This window comes from Phaseolus vulgaris, chromosome 9 (genome assembly GCF_000499845.2).
Source record: "Phaseolus vulgaris cultivar G19833 chromosome 9, P. vulgaris v2.0, whole genome shotgun sequence".
Taxonomy (NCBI): Eukaryota; Viridiplantae; Streptophyta; class Magnoliopsida; order Fabales; family Fabaceae; genus Phaseolus; species Phaseolus vulgaris.
This window is the reverse complement of record NC_023751.2, coordinates 24,002,216-24,024,151: the sequence shown is the minus strand read 5'-3', so window position 1 is coordinate 24,024,151 and position 21,936 is coordinate 24,002,216. Positions and strand designations below refer to the sequence as shown.

Genomic DNA, 21,936 nt, shown 5'->3' with positions numbered 1-21,936 from the left:
CATATGCCCCCAGGCTCAAGTGAGTTGGTTTAAACGTAACGTAGAGTCGAATTGCCGTGAGCCTTCAGTTGGTTGAGGTTGAGTACGTTGGCTTGTACTCGAGGCGCGTGTGCGTGGTACTGTGGGATGTGACCGCTGGGTAAGATCTCACGCGTTCATTGCATGTGGATCCAACGGTGGGCATTCGTTTTGACGCTTCGCCTTCTCATTTCTTTCACCTATAAATAGGGGTGGCAGTGGGCTCCGATTTCTTTGCGTGATCCGTGAACTAGCTCCGAGAGTCCGACAGCCGAGTAACTTTCCTGCATTCCTTGTGTATTGGTTGAAGAGTTTCTTGGAGGTAACAATGTCTTTTCTTTCGGCTGCTGCCTCATGTCCTGTGTCTAGGGGGTCTGATAGGGAGAGGCCATTGGCTGATGACATCCCTATCATAGATGTCGAGAATGCCGAAGGCTCTTCTCGAGCTGTCGGTCCTTTAAGTCGGGAAAGTGAGCAACCCGCAGTGTCGTTGTCATTAAGTGGGTATGCAGGGGAGGAAACCCGAGATGCCGAGTATAGATGGGTACATAGTAGCGTTCGTGAGTTCTTCTCCGATTTTGCCAAAGTTTCGTTGCTCCAGGATTTTGTAGATAGCGTAGATATTGCGTTAGATGGTGTGCCTAGTGGTGCCTTCGCTCTTCGTAGGTGTCGAGAGTTCGAGACTGTTTGTTTGGGCAGGGGGGAAGGGCGAAATGATTTTTTCTATTTCTATTCTTGTTTATTTTCGGATATGCATATCCGCTTTCCACTTGATAGTTTTACCATGGAAGTGCTGCGTGTTTTAAATGTAGCCCCCACGCAACAGCATCCGAATAGCTGGGCAGCCATCCAGGCTTTTTGGTTGCTTTGCGATGTGTTGAGTCTTAGGCCGACAGCTAGGTCTTTTCTACATTTCTTTGGCACTAGGCCGGGTGACCGAATATGTTGGTTATCCCTTGTCGGCCAAACCAAAAATAGCCTTTTTGCTCCTTACACGACATCCTATAAGAACTTTAAGACGGGTCTCTTTAAGGTTGTCATTGAGGAGGGAGGACGGCAGTTTTTCTTTGATGGTGAGACACCCAAGTTTCCTTTTTATTGGACGAAGGATCCGGCACGTTTCAATTTATGGCCGAGGTCCCTGATGACCGATGACGACTTGGAAGTGTTATCGGTGTTGGACCACCTTCCTCGCAAGATTCCAACCCGGTCCCTCGTCCGTGCCTACTTGTCCGCTGATAGATGTGTTGATGTTGATGTTGACGGTATGTGTTTTTACTTGTCTTATCGTGCGCTTTACTATGACTAACTTTGCTTTCGGCCTTCAGGTATAATGGCAAGTTTGGTGCCGCCAGGTGGGAAGAAAGACTACTTCCGAGAGCTTCGCTTGAAGCGACAAGCTAAGATGGCCGCGAGGGGGGATACGCCAGGAGGATCGAGTACACCAGATGCCGAGGCCGCTATCCCCATTACCGTGGTGCCGGCTGTCGAGGCCGACCGTCCCACCAACCCAAAGAAGCGAAAAGAAGATCATGGCAAAGATCGTGGCAAGTCTTCTCGACGCCATGGGGAGCGCTCGTCATCCGGAAGGTCTCCCAAGAGAGGCCGACTGCCCGGGGGATCGGGTTCAAGTGGGCCTGACTTTCTTGGGCATGATTTGAATGTGGCTGAGAAGGTGAATATCATGCTGAACCCTTACCAACAAGATGCGTATCTGTCGGCACGCCCCTCTCAAGTACACGATGCCTTCATGGAGTTGTGTTCTAGGACTTTGGTCCTCGACAAGCGGATGGCATCCGACTTGATGAAGAGGGACAAGAACGCAGCCGAAGTGGAGGGGCTTCGGGCCAAGTTGAATGAGTCGTCGACTAGTTTAAAAACAAACCTGGCCGAGAATGCTGCACTTCTGAAACAGAAGGAAACCTTAGAGGCCGAGGTTCAGAAATGGAAGGAGAAGTTCGAGTTGGCCGAGAGGACGGGTAGAGAGATTGCCGAGAAGGCTGACAACGAGGTGAAGGGCTTGAAGGAGAGTCTCTCGGACATGGCCCTCACCAATCACCGTGCTGAAAAGAGGATAGAGAAGCTGCTGAAGGAGTTGGAGGTGGCCGAGGATAGTGTTATAGAAGAACACGAGAATGGCTTCAAGAAGGCTCTCCAGCAAGCGGCCTTCTTCTGTCACGTTCCCTTGGACGAAGGGAAGTTTGATGTGGACAAGGACTTTCACGAGGGTCAGCTCATGCCGATAGACCAGATACCGAGTTCTACTCAAGCGGCGGTTTCGGCTCCCGTGAAGAATAATGTTGAACTTGTTGAGTTCGATAGCTAGGCTTGCCGATGTGCATAGGTCATGTAATTGTTTTGTAGGCCTTTAGCTCTTCTGAGGTCGCGTACATTTTGCTTTATAAGCGTTTGACCTCTTTTTTGTGTAAACATACCGGCCTGCCGGTTCTCATGATCAATTAAATGACAAGTTATCATTATTACTTTTTGCCAATATCATTCGTACTTTGTTCTCTTTGGGTGGTGCGCGTACGCTTGATCGAGAGGTTTTTCCTCCGTGTTCTCGGCAGGGATTCACTTGGGTGAATTCTTCCTTGGTCGAGAGGTTTACTTTGAACTCTCTTGGCCGAGAGGTTTTGTATTGTACTCTCGGCAGGGATTCACTTGGGTGAATTCTTCCTTGGTCGAGAGGTTTACTTTGAACTCTCTAGGCCGAGAGGTTTTTTATTGTACTCTCGGCAGGGATTCACTTGGGTGAATTCTTCCTTGGCCGAGAGGTTTACTTTGAACTCTCTTGGTCGAGAGGGTTTTTTTTTTCTTTATTGTACTCTCGACAGGGATTCACTTGGGTGAATTCTTCCTTGTCCGAGAGGTTTCTTTGAGACTCTCTTGGCCGAGAGGTTTTTTATTGCACTCTCGGTAGGGATTCACGTGGGTGAATTCTTCCTTGGCCGAGAGGTTTCTTCGAGACTCTCTTGGCCGAGAGGTTTTTTATTGCACTCTCGGCAGGGATTCACTTGGGTGAATTCTTCTTTGGTCGAGAGGTTTCTTCGAGACTCTCTTGGCCGAGAGGTTTTTTATTGCACTCTCGGCAGGGATTCACTTGGGTGAATTCTTCCTTGTCCGAGAGGTTTCTTTGAGACTCTCTTGGCCGAGAGGTTTTTTATTGCACTCTCGACAGGGATTCACATGGGTGAATTCTTCCTTGGCCGAGAGGTTTCTTTGAGACTCTCGGGTTTTTTATTGCACTCTCAGCAAGGATTCACGTGGGTGAAATCTTCCTTGGCCGAGAGGTTTCTTTGAGACTCTCTTGGCCGAGAGGTTTTTTATTGCACTCTCAGCAGGGATTCACGTGGGTGAATTCTTCCTTGGCCGAGAGGTTTGGTTAGGTTCTTGTGTTAATGATTTGTCAGAGAATTTTAGCTGATAAACATGATTTCATTGATTGTGGTGCCTCGCTAAAACCTTCTTCAATAAAAAACCCTCGGGAGAGCCCTCTGGGAAAAAAAGATTGAAAGTAGGAAAGAGTACACCTATGATACATGTTAACTGAAATACATTTTCAAATGGCTCGCGTTCCATGTCCTGGGAACTTCTCGGCCATCCAAGTGTTCTAGGCGGTATGCGCCGTTCTGGAGATTTTCTCTGACCTTGAAGGGGCCTTCCCAGTTTGCATTGAACTTTCCTTCTGCTGGGATCCTGCAAGCTTCTCCTTTCATCCTCCAGACCAGGTCTTCTTCTTGGAACGCTCTTGGTTTAGTCTTTGAGTTGTATCTTCTCGCAACCATTTGCTTGCAAGCCTGTTCTCTTATCTTGGCCTTGTCGCGTGCTTCCTGGAGCAAATCCAACTCCACTCTTAGACATTCTTCGTTCACCTTCAGATTGTGGAGTTCTCTTCGGATTGTCGGCTCCCCGACTTCGACCGGCAGCATGGCGTCCGTGCCGTAAGTGAGATTGTACGGGATTTCCCCAGTTGCCGAGTGGGGGGTACACCGGTATGCCCAGAGAACTTCTACGAGCTCCTCTACCCACTTGCCTTTGGCACTGCCAAGTCATTTCTTTAATTCGTTCAGGATGACTTTGTTAGCAGATTCGGCTTGGTCATTGGTTTGCGGGTGCTCCACGGAACTTGTCTTGTGTCGGACGCCCAGACTTTCGTAGAATTCGGCCAACTTGCGATCAGTAAATTGTCTCCCATTGTTCGTGATGATGGTGTGCGGGGTTTCGAACCTGCAAATGATGTCTTTCCATACAAAGTTTTGGACTTGCCTAGCTGTGATGTTTGCGAGGGGTTCCGCCTCAATCCACTTTGTAAAGTAATCAACTGCGACCAGTAGAAACTTCCTTTGCCCGGTTGCCTGGGGGAAGGGACCCATTATGTCCATCCCCCACAGGGCAAAAGGGCAGGGAGAATTGATGCTTTGCAAGTTGTGAGGGTGTGGGTGGATTAGCGGACACTCCTGACAACTTACACATTTTTTCACAAAGTTGGTGCAATCGGTTCTTAGCGTTGGCCAATAGTATCCGGCCCTCAGGACTCTCGTCGCCATTGTTCGGACTCCAGAATGTAACCCACACGCCCCTTGGTGTAATTCTTGCAGAATGTACCCGGCTTCTACTTTCGACACACATTTGAGCAATGGGGTTGAGAATCCTCACTTGTATAAGTCTTCTCCTATTATAACAAACTGTGACGCTTTCTTGGATAGGGGCAAGTCATGGTTGTCCTTCCCTTCTTCACGGTCTTTGACAGCTTTTTTCATGTCGGACACCCAGTCGTCTCCTTCTTTCTCGGTGATCATGCATTCCCCGATGGGGACCGACGGGGCCGATAAGATCTGCTGAATGACAAAGGCATGTCGGCCTTTCGTCTTAGCAGTTGCTAGCTTTGACAGGGTGTCGGCCCTCAGGTTTTCTTGTCGTTTCACATGACTTATCTTGACATTCTGAAATTGGCTGATGATGTTAACCACTCTGTGGTAGTATTTCAGGAGCAGAGGATCTTTGATTTGGTAGTTCCCATTGACATGTTCGACCATGAGTTGTGAGTCCGTATGACATTCCACCTTCTGACCTCCCACATCCTTTGCCAGCAACAGTTCGGCTATGAGCGCTTCATATTCTGCTTGATTGTTCGATGTAGGGAACCCAAAACGTAAATATTGCTCAATCTGTATATTTTCTGGCCCTTCCAGAACAATTCCGGCTCCTTCACCCTTCTTACTTGAGGAGCCATCGACATGCAGGATCCATATGGTTTCAGTGAAGTGAAGTCTGCCAAGCATTGGGACTTGATAGGTCCTTGTGGTTCGTATTTAATGCTGAATTCGGACAACTCGACTGACCAGCCAATCATTCTTCCGGCGAACTCGGGTTTTTGCAAAATCTTATTGATGGGGAAGTCGGTTCGCACTATAACCTCGTGACTTTGGAAATATTGTCGTAGCCTTCTGGAGGGATGGACAAGGGCTAGAGCTACCTTCTTGATCATTTGATACCGGGTTTCGGCGTCCTGTAGTACTCGACTAACGAAGTAGACTGGTTTTTGCTCTGTTTCGCCTTGTACCATGGCGACACTTACGGCTTCCGGCGACACTTACGGCTTCCGGCGACACGGCCAGGTAGACCAGTAGTGGGATCCCATGGACGGGTTTGCTCAGAATGGGCGGTTCGGCCAACGCCTTTTTTACAGTTTGAAAAGCTGCTTCGCAACTTTCATTCCATGTGAACTTCTCTGCTTTCTTCATGAGCCTCAAGATCGGTCTGATCTTGTCCGCTAGTCTAGGCATGAATCTGGACAAGGACGTCAGTCTTCCCACCAGCCGCTGAACTTTTTTCAGGTTTCCCGGGCTTCTCATAGTTTCCAAGGCCCGGCACTTGTCCGGATTTGCCTCGATTCCTCGGCTTGTCAGCATAAAGCCTAGGAACTTGCCTCCTTCAACTCCAAACACGCATTTCTCTGAGTTAAGGCACATGTCATACTTCCTTATCTGCTGGAAGACCTCGACCAAGTCGTTGGCGTGTTGTTCCACGCTATCGGATTTTACGATTATGTCGTCAACATATACTTCCATGGTCCTTCCTATCTGGTCTCGAAACATCTGGTCCATGAGCCTGTGATAGGTGGCTCCAGCATTCTTGAGGCCGAAAGGCATAACCTCATAGCAAAAATTGGCTTTGTCGGTAATGAAGGCTGTCTTCTCTCGGTCTGCCGGATTCATGCGTATTTGGTTGTACCCAGAGTATGCATCGAGAAAACTTAACACTTTGTGGCCGGTTGCGCCATCTACCAACCGGTCAATGCTCGGCAATGGATATGCATCTTTTGGACAAGCCCTGCTAAGATGAGTGTAATCGGTGCACATTCGCCACTTTCCATTGTTCTTCTGCACCAGGACTATGTTTGCCAGCCACGTGGTGTTAATGCACTTCTTGGATAAACCTAGCATCCAGTAGTTTCCTGGTTTCCTCTTCGACTATCCGTCCTTTTTCTCCCACGAACTTTCTCTTCTTCTGGGCTATCGGCCTGGCCTCCTTACAGACTGACAGTTTGTGCGAGATTATGCGAGGATCTATTCCCGGCATGTCGGCTGCCGACCATGCGAACAAGTCCGTATTTTTGTATAGGACAGTCGTGATAATGTTCTTTCCCTCTTCTCCTAAGGTTGATCCCAAACGTGTGTTTTGACCTGCTCGGCCCACCCGGCATAGCACCACCTCTTCCTTGGGTTCCACCTGAGGTTCGTTATTCGGTCTTGGATCCAGGTCATCACTCAGGGATATATGATGAACCTCGGCCCTCCGGGTGGGTGTTCGCGGTGGCAGAATCTTCAAACTTGTCGCGTAACATTCTCTGGCAGTTTTTTGGTCGGCATGGAGAGTGACCACCTCTCGGCCCCTACTCGGGTTGTCGGCTGGGAACTTCATGGCCAGGTGGGGTGTCGAGACTATAGCTCCCAATTTGTTGAGAGAGGATCGTCCGATCAAAATATTGTAAGACGTTTCGGCGTCGACAAGCAGGTATTTGATTTTGATCGTCCGGCAGTCTCGATTTCCTTCTCCAAACTTGGTGTCCAGGTCAATGTACCCTCTGGTGTTGACTCTCTGCCCCGCGAAGCCAATGATTTGTTCATCATACTGGACAATGTCGTCGTCAGATATACCCATCTTTCGGAAGGTCTTCCAATACAAGATATCCACAGAGCTTCCTTGATCTATCAGAGTTTTCATGATGACAAAGTTGGCTACTTCGATGGTGACTACCATAGGGTCATCATGCTTCGGGTTTATGTTTCTGAAGTCCGAATTCGTGAAAAGCATGGGAGGCAGGTTTCTCCTGCTGCTTCTGCTGATGGAGTACACCGAACTGACCGCTCGGAGGTGTCTTTTTCGGGAGGATGATGTAGTTCCTCCTCCCGCGAAACCCCCGACAATCGTGTTTATGACCCCCCGTACCGGCATGGTTCTTCGACGATCTCTTCCTTCTCGGCCTTCCCGGCCTCTTCGGCCTCTTTGTTCGTTTTCCTGTGTGTCCCTACGCCCTTCTCTCTTTTCCATGTCAACCTCGTTTTTCCCGTCTTCTCGGCTTGTCTGGACAAAGCGTCGCAGATGACCAGCTTGGATGAGCTCTTCGATTTTATCCTTCAGTGCCCAACAATCTTCCGTTGTGTGCCCAAAATTGCGGTGGTATCGACAATGCTTGGTTTGGTCGGCACTCTGCGGGGTAGGAGTCCTGCTTGGTGCCTTCAGAAGATCTGCATTGAGAGCTTCCTCTAAGACCCTCGACCTTTCGGCAGTCAAGGGGGTGTAACGGGTGAAACGTGGTCCCTTGGGAAAGTCTCTAGGCTTCCCAAAATGTATTGGTTTGCTTCTGTCTCTCCTCCTCTCAGGTTCGTCGGGCGCCTGAGCCCTACTCCGAAACTCTTTCAATTCCTCCAGCTGCATGTATTTGGTGGCTCTTTGGCGCAACTCATCCAATGTTGTGGCCGGTTGCATGCATAAACTATCCGAGAACGGTCCCGGCTTCAGTGCAGTCACCATGTGGTGCATCGCCACTTCGGGACTTAGGTTTCGTATGTCTAACGTTGTTTTGCTGAATCTGTTCATGAAGGCCCTCAAGGTCTCCGACTTCTCTTGCCGAATATTCACTAAGGCGATCGAAGTGAGGTGGTGTGGTCGGCTAGTAGTGAACTGTGCTCCAAACTTAGCCGCGAGTGTGTCGAAGCAATCTATGGATTGAGCTGGCAGTCGAGTGAACCAGCTCAAGGCTGCCCCCTTAAGTGATGTGGGGAATATTCGGCACCACAACGCGTCTTCCATCGTATGCAACCCGACCTGTGTCAGGTACGCATTTACATGCTCATCAGAATCCGTGGATCCATCATACTTGTCCAACGCGGGGTTGTTCCAGGTTCCCAGCAAGGGGACTTAAAGGATGGTTTCGGTAAAGGGGCTTCTTCGAGGCGCCGTGTTTAGCGCATTATTTGAGGTCGGCTTTATGTTTTCTTGATACGAGCTCCCGACCTCACGTGTATCCGTGTTCGCGTGATCTCCTGAGGGGATATTATCCATGGCTTCCGGTATTTCCGGTTTCTCAGCAAGCTTTTCTTTCATCCGAGCATTCTCCTTCCTCAAAGCTTCCATTTCCTGCTGCATTTTCAAGATTAACGTCATAGGGTATGGACGACTGGTTTCTTCTTGTGCATTCCTATCGTTACCCGTCATGTTCCTCGTAGTCACCATGTGGACAATTCGTGGGGTTTTTCTTCTCGGCCCCACGGTGGGCGCCAAAATGTTCCTACAAGATCTAAGCCCTGCAGAACACTTCCTCTGATGATGTCTTGTGTTGTTCTTCTCGTATTGTCGGTCTTTCGGTTGGTCTTCTTCCAGCTAGGTCTTCGGCTTGGACACGATGGGGGGAGTACCTGCGAAGACACTCCGACGATCAAGTCAGACCGAGAGCTAAGTACCAGAAGAGTGGGGAGTGAATAGTTACCTTGGGTGATGTGCCTCTTCTGCTATTTATACTGCTCTAGATGGGCTATGGCCGTTGTGGGCCTGCTTTAGGGTCCAAACGAAGGCCCAATTGTGCCTTAACCGTGCTTATCATTTAAGTTGGGTTGTTTATACCTAATTACGCGTTTAGCTTCGCCTGTTGTCGTCTAGTCGGTTTTGTCGTCTAGTCGGTCTAGTCGTCCTTTCGGCCATCTGGTAGTACAACAACTAAATATTTTTGGTTTCTAAAAATTGGTTTCTATTTCATGATTTTCTTGTAGTGTAGTAAAAAATCTATAAAAAATAGATTGTTCTTAAAAATACCCATTTAATTTTTTCATTCAATATCATGCTCGTACTCTTAAATTTCTCTCGCCTTTACTGACTTAAGTGATAAAGAATCTTCTAATGGATCTCCACTCTGTATTTCTTAGTAGTTTGGTGACTATTCTTTAGAAGATTCAACATGGTTTTCCCGAAACCCTACTCATTCTACCTTAAATGATTCATGCTCTTTTCTATAAGAACATTTGATGCTCATCGTGAGGCATGAGTAAAACTAATCCTGACCATAAATTTTATGGTGTTTACTAAAAGCAAGACAATTGGATCATCCTTGTCAAACCTTGAAATTTACCCAACATTCGTCAAAACATTAAAGGCACATATGGAGGCTCTTTTTCAAAATAATGAGGAAAACATCCAAAACACTATAGTTGACATGCAAGACCAATTCAACAAAGCTTTGGAGCTCATGCAGAATTAACATCAAGATGAGTTCCTTTAATGTTTACTAAAAGCAAGACAATTGGATCATCCTTGTCAAACCTTGAAATTTACCCAACATTCGTCGAAACATTAAAGGCACATATGGAGGCTCTTTTTCAAAATAATGAGGAAAACATCCAAAACACTATAGTTGACATGCAAGACCAATTCAGCAAAGCTTTGGAGCTCATGCAGAATTAACATCAAGATGAGTTCACCTAGCATCGGGTTGAGTTGCAAACTCTACACGAGCAACTCGCAATACTCAACCAGGATCAAATACTTATTGATCTGAGCAGCACGTGCAACCCAAGACTCAACACACTGAGCAAGTCGTGGGGTCTCAACTAACCACAATAGGAAACCAACCTATCGATGGTGAAGGATGACTTGTACATGTTGCTCAGTCTTATAAGGTAGTGATGGAAGCTCGTACATAGCAGTTGCAATCTGAATCCCGAGCAGCAAACCCAACTATCACCATAACATTACCTCACAAAAGGAATAAGGTGGGTGATCAACAAAAATCATTAAAGGTTGTTCCAACGGCTAGATAAGGCCATGAGAGAAAACCTTGTTAAAAGGTAATGAATGTTTGCATTTGGAAAAGGGGAAGCGACATCCATTGAAATATGATGGATCATCGAACCCAAAGGCACATGTAAAGGTGTATCTAATCCACACCAACCTTTTTTTGAGAACCTGGGGAGACATTGTAGGCTTTTCCAGACTACTCTCAAGGGAATGATACTTCTCCTTGCCTAGAACTTAATATACTTATTTCAACTATGCAATGTTCTCAACTAGGTTTGTCGATTGCAAACCCGTGATCACAACCTCGATGTCTCAACACAATGTTATACAAGTGGACGTTGATTCTCTTTGACAGTACTTGGCTAGATTTTCCAAAGCTTCCCTCAACATCCCTGGCCTTCATATGACGATGGCAATGCACAAGCTTTTAGTTGGACTTTGTCTGAGGAAATTTCTCAATACCTTATACGCCGACCCACTTGCCAACGTGGATAACTTTTTATTCCTCTCTTGCTTTCGCACACATTTCCCCCCTTTATCGAAGTAAAAAACACAAAAGATATACATGGAAGCTAGATAGGAATATAAAGTTTTTGGTTTGAGTGGATTAGGGAAATAGTGTAGTGAAAGGTGAGAGACCAACTCAACTAGGAAGGAGCCTAATGTTAGGTATAATAAGGAAACTAACCTAGAGAGGATTGATGAACAAGTAATTGCCAAAGTTCGGCAACATTTCTTTACTCATTCAAAGTGAATTTTGCAAGAGGTAATCACTCCTATTTATAGCCTTGAATACAACCAAAGGAGAGAAAGAAAAGTAGGAAAATTCAAATTCAAAAAGTGTTGCAAAATGAAGTCACACTCCACACATGACCTCTCATGCATTCAACATGAGTGGAACGAAGGAATTATGCCTTCATAAACCCTAATGACATGCCTCAACAAAGCTAATACTAGGCTAAGGTTTCTCTTATATCCTTCGAAGCCTAATTGAAACTCTAACTAGGTTAAAAACCCAAATCTAACCCTAATATACTATAGGCTTAAATACAAGCCCAAAAGTCCTACTCTACTTGACCCAACTACAAGACACAATTATTTTATACTACCTGGCCCAATATAATGCCTAAATAACCTATTCTACTCTATGTAAATATACAAACTAAAGTCTGACCCACGATGATAAGTGTTTGGGCCTGTTGAGACCAATTAAGTCCAGTCTTCCTATATTCTCCTAACCATAGCTCTAGTTTTTTGGTCTTTAGCCAAGGGTATTTCATCACAATTGCATTAGATTCTACATTTACATGGCTTCAAAATTAACATATGGTTTTCTAAATTTAAATTCTTTTGCTATTTTATTTGATTTTTCTAAATTTAAATTCTTTTGCTATTTTATTTGATTTTTGAATGTTCATGTAGATTTGTTAATATTTTGTATAAAAACTTATACAAATTTTATTTTCGTTGTTTTAGCTTAGACTTTTGTAATTAGACTTATAGATCTAATTAAAGCCACATTTAGGCTTGTGCACACAACTGATAAGAGCTTATACATAGCCTAAATTTGTTCTAATCCAGTATATTTAATTCATTTGTTTAGTTTTTCAATTTTAAAAATTGTATTTTCCTCTTCTTTTCTCTCAATTTTGAATTGACTCTTCATTTTATTCTTTGTTTGTGTTCTTTGTTCTTCATCCATGAAGAACTAATTATTGAAGTTCAATTCATGGAACCAAGTTCATAAAATTCAAATTAAGTTTTTGCACCGATTATTTAACACTTTAAGTTTGTTCTTCTTTTTTTACTTTCGAATTTGCACTTTATGATATCAAGTTGCATTTTGATATTAGAAATTAAATTAAGAATTGATTGAATCGTAATTTGATACAAATTAGATTGAATTGAATGGTATTTTAATTTAATTTCTATTTTTGCTTCAATGACATTTTTGTTTGATTGAACTAATTAATTGAACCAATGAATTATTCAAGCTTGGGTATGAATCTTTATAGAATTATGATAAAAATAATTGTACAAATCTTTAATCTATGCATTGAACTTTCATTTTATTGAAATTTATTTTAAATCTTTATTTGCGTGTTGAGTTTATGTTTGTATTTTATATTTACACCCAAAATTTATTTGTAGAGGAAGAATATTAAACATTAAATACAATAAATGTGTCATTTGATAATTGATTTAGATATTGCTTCATGTTAAACAAATTTTATAGAAAACTTGAATGTTTTGAATTCATGATGACATTGAATTTCTTGTAGGTTTGTGGTTTGATAAGTAAGATTTAATATGGAATAAATATTGAATTATGTAGAAGTTGGTTGTTATTATTGCAATCATATCATTTAGGTTTGGAGGTGGTTTTCCAAATCTTGTAGTATTTGAAAAGTTGTTTAATGTAATACTATGTGAGTAAAGAGTAAATGTAATGACATTACGATCCTATCATTATGTGCTATATGTTGTTAGAGGGTTTTGAGTTTGCAAAGAATCAATGCTCAATCGATGGAAAGTCAAAGTATGACTTGTATTTATTACAAGAACAACATTATAGCAACAATCTCATGGGTAGATCCATATGACAAAATCTAATATGTAGTTTGGATTGTTTGCAATGTGTTAAAGAGGAAATTTTTAATGTGTGAAGACTTACATTTGAGGGGGAGATTGTGAGGAATTCAAGTGTGGAGTCATGACTCCCACATTGAGTGAAGATGAACAATATATAAAGAGAAAGACTTCAAAACTCATTATTTGAAGTTTTTGGTTAATGGTGATGTTAACTCTTTTACATATCAGTTGACTTATAGAGCTCATCAAATTGACGTCTTTCATATTAGGGATCAATTCTTTATGATATGTCTATTTGATATTGTTAGTACTTATGGTAATTTATTGATAAATAGTTCTAGTATATAAAATATATCATTTCACTTCATATAAATTACAATTTATTTATACAATCCAAAATATAAAGATTACGAATAAAACTTTTACTTAAAAAATATATTCAAGATGAAAAAAAAGTAGAGATATATGATTTTTTTTGGACAATTTTATTCTATAAGCATATTAATAAGAAAATAAAAAATTAAAATTAACATAAAAAATACAAAATTATTATATTTTTTAAAGATGATATTTAACTTATATAAAAATTGATTTTAGTTTTTTTTAAAATATTTATTAAAAAAGTTATCCAAACATACAGTGAAAAAAATTGGCATAGTGCAGTGTTGCTTATAGAACATTTATCCTCTACTTCTTTCCACTGATTTAGTACTTATGAAGAAAGAAGAGAGGATTTTGAGTGTCTGTATTTGTTGATTTGTATAGAAATACAAATAAAGAAATGAAACAAATAGAAAAACTGTTCGTGAAATGATTATTATTAGTATTTTTCCCTTACTTTTTCTTCTATATGCAAACGAAAATTTTAATTTAATCAATTAGTTTTACATTTTTTAATGTTAATGACGTGAAATGATCTCAATTTAGCTATAAATTTTTCATAAATTAAAAGTTAATATCTCTAATTTCAAATTGAATTTTGAAGAATTTAATACATACATCTTCAAATGTGAAACTTTAATTAATTAGATGAAGAAAGTATATTTTAGAAGTATATAATCACTTATGTTTTTAAATATAATCAATCATGATATATAATCGAGTATGTTTATTATGCACTTCTAAAAAGAATGTCTTGTTCCTTTTAATCATCTTTACAATGCTCCCAAATTATGTTTAACAAAATCAAATATTAAAATATTAAAATGCATTTTACAATTGAGAGTAAAACAATATTGCATATTGATTTCACATGTTCCCATTTAATAACTTAATTTTTATTATATTCACGTGAATAATGAAATATTTAGATTTGTACATAATATAAAAAATATTAATTATAATAAGAAATTAAATAATATAAATTCATTTAAATTTTTATATTTTCTAAATTAATTATTTTAATATTTAGTAGTTAATTTTACACAAAATTTTAAATTCAATCAATTCACTTGTGAATTATTATTTTTTTAAACTAGTATGTGGAAAAAATTGTATATAATTTTTATTTAATTATTAAATAAATTAAATTTTAATATTTTAAATAATTTTAATATGATTTCTAATTTATAAAATAATTATTAAATAAATTAAATTTAAATTTTAAATAAATTTTAATATTATTTATAATTCTATAAAATAATTACTCTTTTAATTTTTTTTCAATAATTTTTAAAATTGTTTATAATTTTATAAATAATTATTTTTCAATTTTAATTCATACTATTTCTTATTATATTTTAATCAAGATATTTTCATAATTTATTATATTATCCAATTTATTATTTTTATTATTATTTTTTGGCATCAATCAAATCTACTATAAAATTTTCACTCATTTTCATCTACTTTCTACTCTCCTTCTTTTAATCTAAACAATCCTTCTTTTAATCTAAATAATATCATTTTTTTCCTTTTTTTACGTTTTTTTTAACTCACACCTTAGTCCAAATAAAGTATTAGTGCTTCTACATAATCAGTAATCCAAATAAAGAGCCATACTGAAATCCAAAATAAAAAGACAAAAAGTTTATGAATGGTTTAGTAAAAAAAAATTATGATTTGTTTATTCCAAAAATGTGTAGTAATGAAATCTCGTTTTAAACAAGTATGAGTAAATAGTAAATATTCTAAAGGGTTATATTTTGAAAAGGGTTCAGTCAACAATTTAAAATGTAATTAGACTGTGATACTGTGTTTGATTTGGGAACAAATCATAAACAAATCCTTCCTTAACGTCAAATTAATCTAAAATATTAAAGGTTACATGGGTCAAATCGAAAGGGAACACGAAAAAATTATGGTTAAATGAACCTTAACAAATTATGATTTAACCAGCGATTGTTACGTCAAATGTAGGAATTAAGGCGTGTTGAAAATCGTTACATGTTATGTTACGAGCATTGAATCTGACAAATTTACGGAAGAAGGAAAATAACGTGCATTGAATCTAGCTAATGCTATCATAATTACAATGCTGTTAGGTCACCAAAATAGGAAACTAAAGTTTTAAAACTTATTCTTCCCCTCAAAGCCACTGTTAACTTTGAAAGGGGTGAATATTTAAATGGAGCAGAAAGTCAATTATTTGGGCCAGTAAAACCAACACAATGGATTCAGGACTTTCTGCTCAAAAGCATTATTGGGCTAGGCTCGAAAATATCTTGACTTAGCACCAAAGTAAGGCTTTTGCTTTCTGCACTCATGTGATTACTACCTTCATTCCATATTAACAATAAAAACAGATTAAAATATTCTTTCTCGCTGCACCACGCTACCGTTGCTGATGAAATTCTCATGACTCTTTCTTGTTGATGAAGGAGATGAAGTAGTGTTTATCTGGTTTGAAGTGAAATTATGAGAGGTTTCCTAAGAGAAAGGAAAGACTAAATCTCTAAGAAGAGGGCTTAGAATAGTCGAGTTCAGGAAGACTTCCTTAAAGAGACTCTTGAAACTAGTAAGATTTTAAATATGTATCAATTATCTATTTATTCAAAAGTTACTTTTAAAAAAATTGGAACCTTGTTTATAGGGAGAAAATCTGGTCATGGGAGAGGAAAAGGGAGAGAGAAATCAAATTTGAATCTCCTTAAAAAAGATTAAATATCACTTGTCCACTCATATTTTTCACACTTGCTCATCTGCAAAAGGGAATCTACAAGCCTCTTCATGTGTGTGATCGACCTAGAATTCTTGGGCTTAAGGCTTTGTTTGGATTAAAGAGTAGAAATGAGGTAGTGGATTTGAGATGATTTAAGAAGAAAGTGTAAAGAAAGTTAGAGTGTTTGGATTAAGGTAAATAGAGTGGAAAGTGTGAGGAAAGTTTATGAAAGTTTGTGAGTGATGTGATAGGTGTGATTGAAATTGTATTTTTTTTAATTGATAAAATATAACTTTACATATTTGCCCTTACATTTAAAAATTGTTAAAAAATAATTTAATTTATTTATTTATAAATTGTAATTATTTTAAATTAAAATATTATTTAAATATTTATAATTGTAAATATTTAATAAAAACTTAATTTTAAATTAAATAATAAATTATTATTTTTATCTTTATTTTTTCTAATTAATAATTATTATATAAATTTATTTCTTTATTCTTAAAAATATATTTATAATTTATTATATATATAATATAATTAATTATGTTGTTTTATAATAATTATTTTTTATAATTTTAATTGTATTTTTAAATTTAAATTATAATTCTACTTAAATTAAAATTAAAATAATTTAAATTTAAAATAGAAAAGGATAAAAAAGTAATTTACTATTAATTAATTAAATAAATATAGATATATAGAACTTTCTTCGCAAATGTGAGAAGAAAGTTTAAGAGGTGAATTTTTATTTTTTTTATTTTCGTGTTTTAATATATTTTATTACTTTGGTTTTCAGCAATTTCTTCCTGAACAGTACAAGTTCTCCTTTCTACGCTTAAAAACAAACGGAACCTAAGGCTCTGTTTGGATTAGGGAGGGGATGTGTGAGGATTTGAGGGAGTGAATGTGTGAGGATGTGTGAGGAAAGTGTGAAGAAAGTGAGGGTGTTTGGATTGGGGTATGTTAGGGTGAATGTGTGAGGAAAGTTTATGGGAGTTTGTGAGTAATGTGATGGTTATGAGAGAATTTTAATTTTTTTTTAAAGGTGTGAAATGTTACTTTACAGATTAACCCTTGTCTATTAAAAAAATTAATAATAAAATGAGTTGTTTTTGTTTAAAAATGAAAACCTTTCACACATTTCGTAGATTTAAAAATTATAATTAAAAAAATATATGTTAAATGTAAATATGTATAATAAAAAAACTATAATTAGAAAAAAAATATGTATTCAACAAATTAAATAAAAACAGAACTTCAAGTAATAAAATTGAAAAATAAATCAAATCTTATATAAATAAAAAGATATTATTTTTTAATATTAAAAACCCTCTAGAAATGAAAAATAAAAAATAATACAACAACAAAAATATAACGTAATTAACAATAAAAAAAAATTTCATAAAAAATTATAATAAAATAAATTATAACTCATAAACATAATAACTATATATAGAAATATATTAATATAAACATAACAAAAAAAAAGAATTTCAAATAATTTCTTTAAATATTAAACATATACTATAAAATTAAAAAATAAATCACATCTTATATAAATAAAAAATTATTATTTTTTAATATTAAAAAATCTCACAATAAAGCAGTCTAAAAAATACAACAGTAACAAAAATATAATTTAATTAACCTTAGAAAATGATTACATAAAAAATTATAATAAAAAATAAGGATAAAAACGTATTAGTACTATAATCCGATATAGTTCAATAATTAATTATTATTATTTTGTTTTATTAAATATTTGTGTTAGTTAAATTTATTTAATAACTAATATTTATAATAAAGTGTAGTTTTTATTAATAAATTATGTAAAAATAAGTGAAAATATATTAATTATATTTTCAGTTTCTAATGAATAATTTAAGTTAGAATAAAATTATTTTAAGTGATAGATTGTTTTTAGAGATTTTTTGTATTAAATAAATTAAATATTTAGTATAAAATAAAATGAAAAATGTTTAGTTATAACCTTTTGGTGATGACCATGATCCAATCCAGGTAATATTTTCAATTTTAATTAGATATAATATATTCTTTTTTTTAAAAAAAAAACTAAATCCAACCACATTTAATAAAATATCTGATTAGAACTTGAAAAATAGGTATCACCTATCTACTCTAATAACTAATATATAAATGGAAGATTTTATTTAACTATATTTTTTTTACACTGATTTATAATATTTTATAAAATAATAAACAAACTTAAAACTTCCTTAAAATTTATTATGATTTGCTTCTTCATTTTAAATATTATATATATATATATATATATATATATTTTAAACATTGTACAGTAAATTTTTTAAAATACTAATACATTCAAATGAGGGTAAATTTGGAAATAAGGGATGCTGACATGACTTTCCTTCTACATCTCTTCATTTTGAGGGGAGAGGATATTTACTGTTCACAGGTATATCCTCTCTTTCACTTCCCTGCACATCCCTTGATCCAAACCATGAATATTCACTCACATCCTTCCTCTTGAATAGTACATCCATGGAAGCAAACAGGGGATAAGTGAGCCCAATCGAAATCCTAGCTAGACTAGTCTGACCCAATTCTACTAAAGGCCCAAATAAAATCCTAAAATCTAACCCTACTATACTTAAGACCCAAATATTCTACACTATTTGGTCCCAATAGAAGACCCAAAATATCCTACACTACTATGTACAAAATGTTAGAGGTTAGGGTTTGGTTCATGATGATATAAGCTTGGAACTACAAAGGTCCAATCTTCCTAGATTCTCATAGCTATTGCCCTAGGGGTTGGTCCTTTGGGCATGAGTCTTCCAACACCCTTTCATTCTTAAAGAGGATTTGTCCTCCAAAATGTAGGTTTTGCCTCATCATTTGTACCAGCTGCAAAGGGAATAAGATCACTCACATTAAAGGTGACATTCACTTCATACTCATCCGACATATCTAACCTATATGCATTATCATTGACTCTCTTGGGGACTTGGAAGGGACCATCACCCCATTGGTTGAGTTTGGACATACTTTGTTCAGGAAATATATCTTAACACAAGTGAAGTCAAACCCAATCTCCTTCCTAAAATATGACTTCTCTCTTCCCCTTATTGTTTTGTTTATGTATCTCATTGTTTGATGTTGTATTTGACTTTTAACCCTCTTATGAAATTTCTTTACAAATTTTGCATTTGATACCTCAGTTGTTGTTTAGCAGCCAAACTAAAATAGTTTCAATAGAGACTGTCTAATGTAGTGATAAATCATATGACTAAGAGATGATAATATATATAAGGTCAAATGACTCCAAGTCATCTCCTAACGAATCCAATAGTAAAATTAATCAAACAATATTCACAACCTATTTGAAAACAGTAATATTAATAATAATAATAATAATAATTGATAAAAAAATAAAAATAATAATAGCTGATAAAAAAAATAAAAAATAATAATATAGTAAAAATGGGGGTTTAAAATTGTTGTGCAGAAAAGTAAAGTAGACGATAAAAAATAGTAAAGAAAGCAAGTTGGATTCTCAAGCTTTTCCAACAATGAATTCTTCATTAGTTGATAAATATATCATTCATTCAATGAGTTAAACAAATTTGAATTGACTAAACATGCATCAACAAAAACAATCGAATCTCATTAATAAAATATGAGTCCACTAATTTATTCAATACCTTACTCATCTCCATGTGTCAACTCATAAGGTTATTAATCTTTTACCTCTTGAATCATGCGTCCAAGAGATTGTTCAAAAAACTAAACAATGTTAGAATTATAGGCCTTAAACAAGTGGGTGAATTAGATTTTCTCATGTATTGAAGATAGAGTGAAAGACTATAAAGAATCAATCAATTAGAAAACGGTTTAGCCAATTAGAAAATTATTTTTAGTTTGATTCAAGAAAATCAACCAGATATCTTTGCGAAAAAATCGGTTGTTTATACCAGCGGTTTATAAAATCAAAGCTAAAGCAGTTTAAAAAGTGTAAGGATAGAGAGATTCACACAAGATGTTACTGGTTCACTCTTAACCAAGAGCTACATCCAGTCCTCAGCTAACCATTGGAAATTCACTATGTAATAAAACCTAGATTACAACACACACCAAGAGTGATGATCTTTAGCCCCTCAAGAACACACCACTCTTTGGCAAAAGACATTTTCTATAACAACCCTCTAAAACTACACCACACCAAATCACACAAAAATACATTGATTAAGGAAGAAAGGAATAAAATACATTTGGATACAATCAAAGATTAAAGTACAAAGAATCCCATTCCACACTTGAGAATGATCCAAAAGCTCTTTGAGATCTTGAAAACTGGTTTTGATTAAGCTCTCTTTCTTAGTTGATGCCAGGAGCATAAATCAACCTTTATATACTCCAATCAGATGGTCAAAGCATTTAATTCAAGAACCAAAAGCAATTTGAATAATTTAAAATAGATTGGAACAACTTAACATAATTTTGTTATGATTTCCAAAAACAAAAAAAACAGTTGAATTCTCAAAACAATTGGTTGAATTAGCTTGACAGCAAAGTCAAACAAAGTCAAACATTTCAAATCATTTTTAAAACCCACTAAATGTACTTCAAACAAAATCCACTATGTTTTAAAAAACTTATTATGAAAATCTTGTGTTGGAAAACTTATTTAAGAAAATATCTTATATTTTTGGAAATCTTGTCCTAAAATTTCGTTTATAAAAATTATGTTATGAAAACTCTAGAAAACTTTTTTTAAACAAATTATTACAGTAAATGAAAATGAATATTCCTTGTCTGATGTGATGCTTTAATGTAAATTAAGACCTATCTGAAATAGAAAACGAAAGTTAGGCTAAACAAACAAAGCCCAATAATTTAAAATAGAAAATTAAATATATTAACACCCCCCTCAAGCTGGGGAGTAGATATTTGTCAGGCCCAGCTTGGATTTGAGAGTAGAGAATTGTGCGGAAGCAAGGGGATTGGTGAATATGTCAGCAACTTGCATTGCAGAAGTAATGGGCAGTAGTTTGAGGAGACCATAGTTAAGTTTTTCACGAACTAGGTGGCAATCAATTTCGATGTGCTTGGTTCGTTCATGAAAAACTTGATTGGAAGCTATTTGAAGGGCAGATTTGTTGTCACAGTACAGGGTTGCAGGTTGGGAGAGAGGAAGATGTAAATCCTGAAGGAGGTAAGAGAACCATTGCTGGAGATAGTTGGTTGCTTCTTTGATTTCCATGATATTAGGGAGTCTCCTAAGTAGATGGAATATCCAGTGACAGATTTGTGTGTGGTAGGACATGTTGCCCAGTCAGAGTCACTAAAACCACAGAGGTGAAGTGAACTAGTGTGAGAAAAATATAGTCCTTCACCAGGGGTGCCCTTGAGGTAACGCAAAAGACGTGAGACAGCTTGCTGATGATGAGTTGTAGGTGCAGATATGAATTGGCTTAATTTGTGGACAGCAAAGGCGATGTCTGGTCGCGTGTTGGTTAAGTAAATTAGACGCCCAAGGAGTCTTCTGTATTGGGAAGTGGCATCAGCATCGAAAGGTGAGTCTTGGTCGGGAGAGAGACGAGAGGTGTGAGTCATAGGAGTGGCCACAGGTGCAGAGTCAAGCATGTCAATTTCTTGAAGGAGATCAAGAGTATACTTGCGTTGACTTAAATGAAGACCAGTAATGTTGCGAGCAATTTCCAGTCCCAAAAAGTAAGTGAGATTATCTAAATTTTTTATCTTGAATTGATGGTGAAGGGATTCAGTAATTGTATTGATTTCCTCCGTGTCATCACCAGTTAAGACCAAGTCATCAACATAAATAAGAATAACAATGAGTTTATTATTATTATATTTAAGAAAAAGATAGTGATCAGCAACAAAAATAGAGTAATTATTTGATAAAAGAAAAGTAGAAAGTT

General features: G+C 37.0%; 2 protein-coding genes across 2 annotated transcripts; both read right to left on the bottom strand.

Moving 5' to 3' along the window:
- Window positions 1-4,673: 4,673 nt before the first annotated feature.
- On the bottom strand, window positions 4,674-5,303 carry LOC137822315 (uncharacterized). The gene has a single exon (XM_068627201.1). The coding sequence runs from the start codon at window positions 5,301-5,303 to the stop codon at window positions 4,674-4,676; it is 630 nt and encodes a 209-aa protein (XP_068483302.1).
- Window positions 5,304-6,438: 1,135 nt separating this feature from the next.
- LOC137822314 (uncharacterized) lies at window positions 6,439-8,337 on the bottom strand. Its single transcript, XM_068627200.1, has one exon. It carries the CDS (start codon window positions 8,335-8,337, stop codon window positions 6,439-6,441), a length of 1,899 nt encoding a protein of 632 aa, XP_068483301.1.
- Window positions 8,338-21,936: the final 13,599 nt, after the last annotated feature.

Excerpts from the sequence above, each read along its gene's own strand:
- LOC137822314 (XM_068627200.1), bottom strand. The coding sequence starts at position 8,337 with ATGGAAGACGCGTTGTGGTGCCGAATATTCCCCACATCACTTAAGGGG.
- LOC137822315 (XM_068627201.1), bottom strand. The coding sequence starts at position 5,303 with ATGCTTGGCAGACTTCACTTCACTGAAACCATATGGATCCTGCATGTC.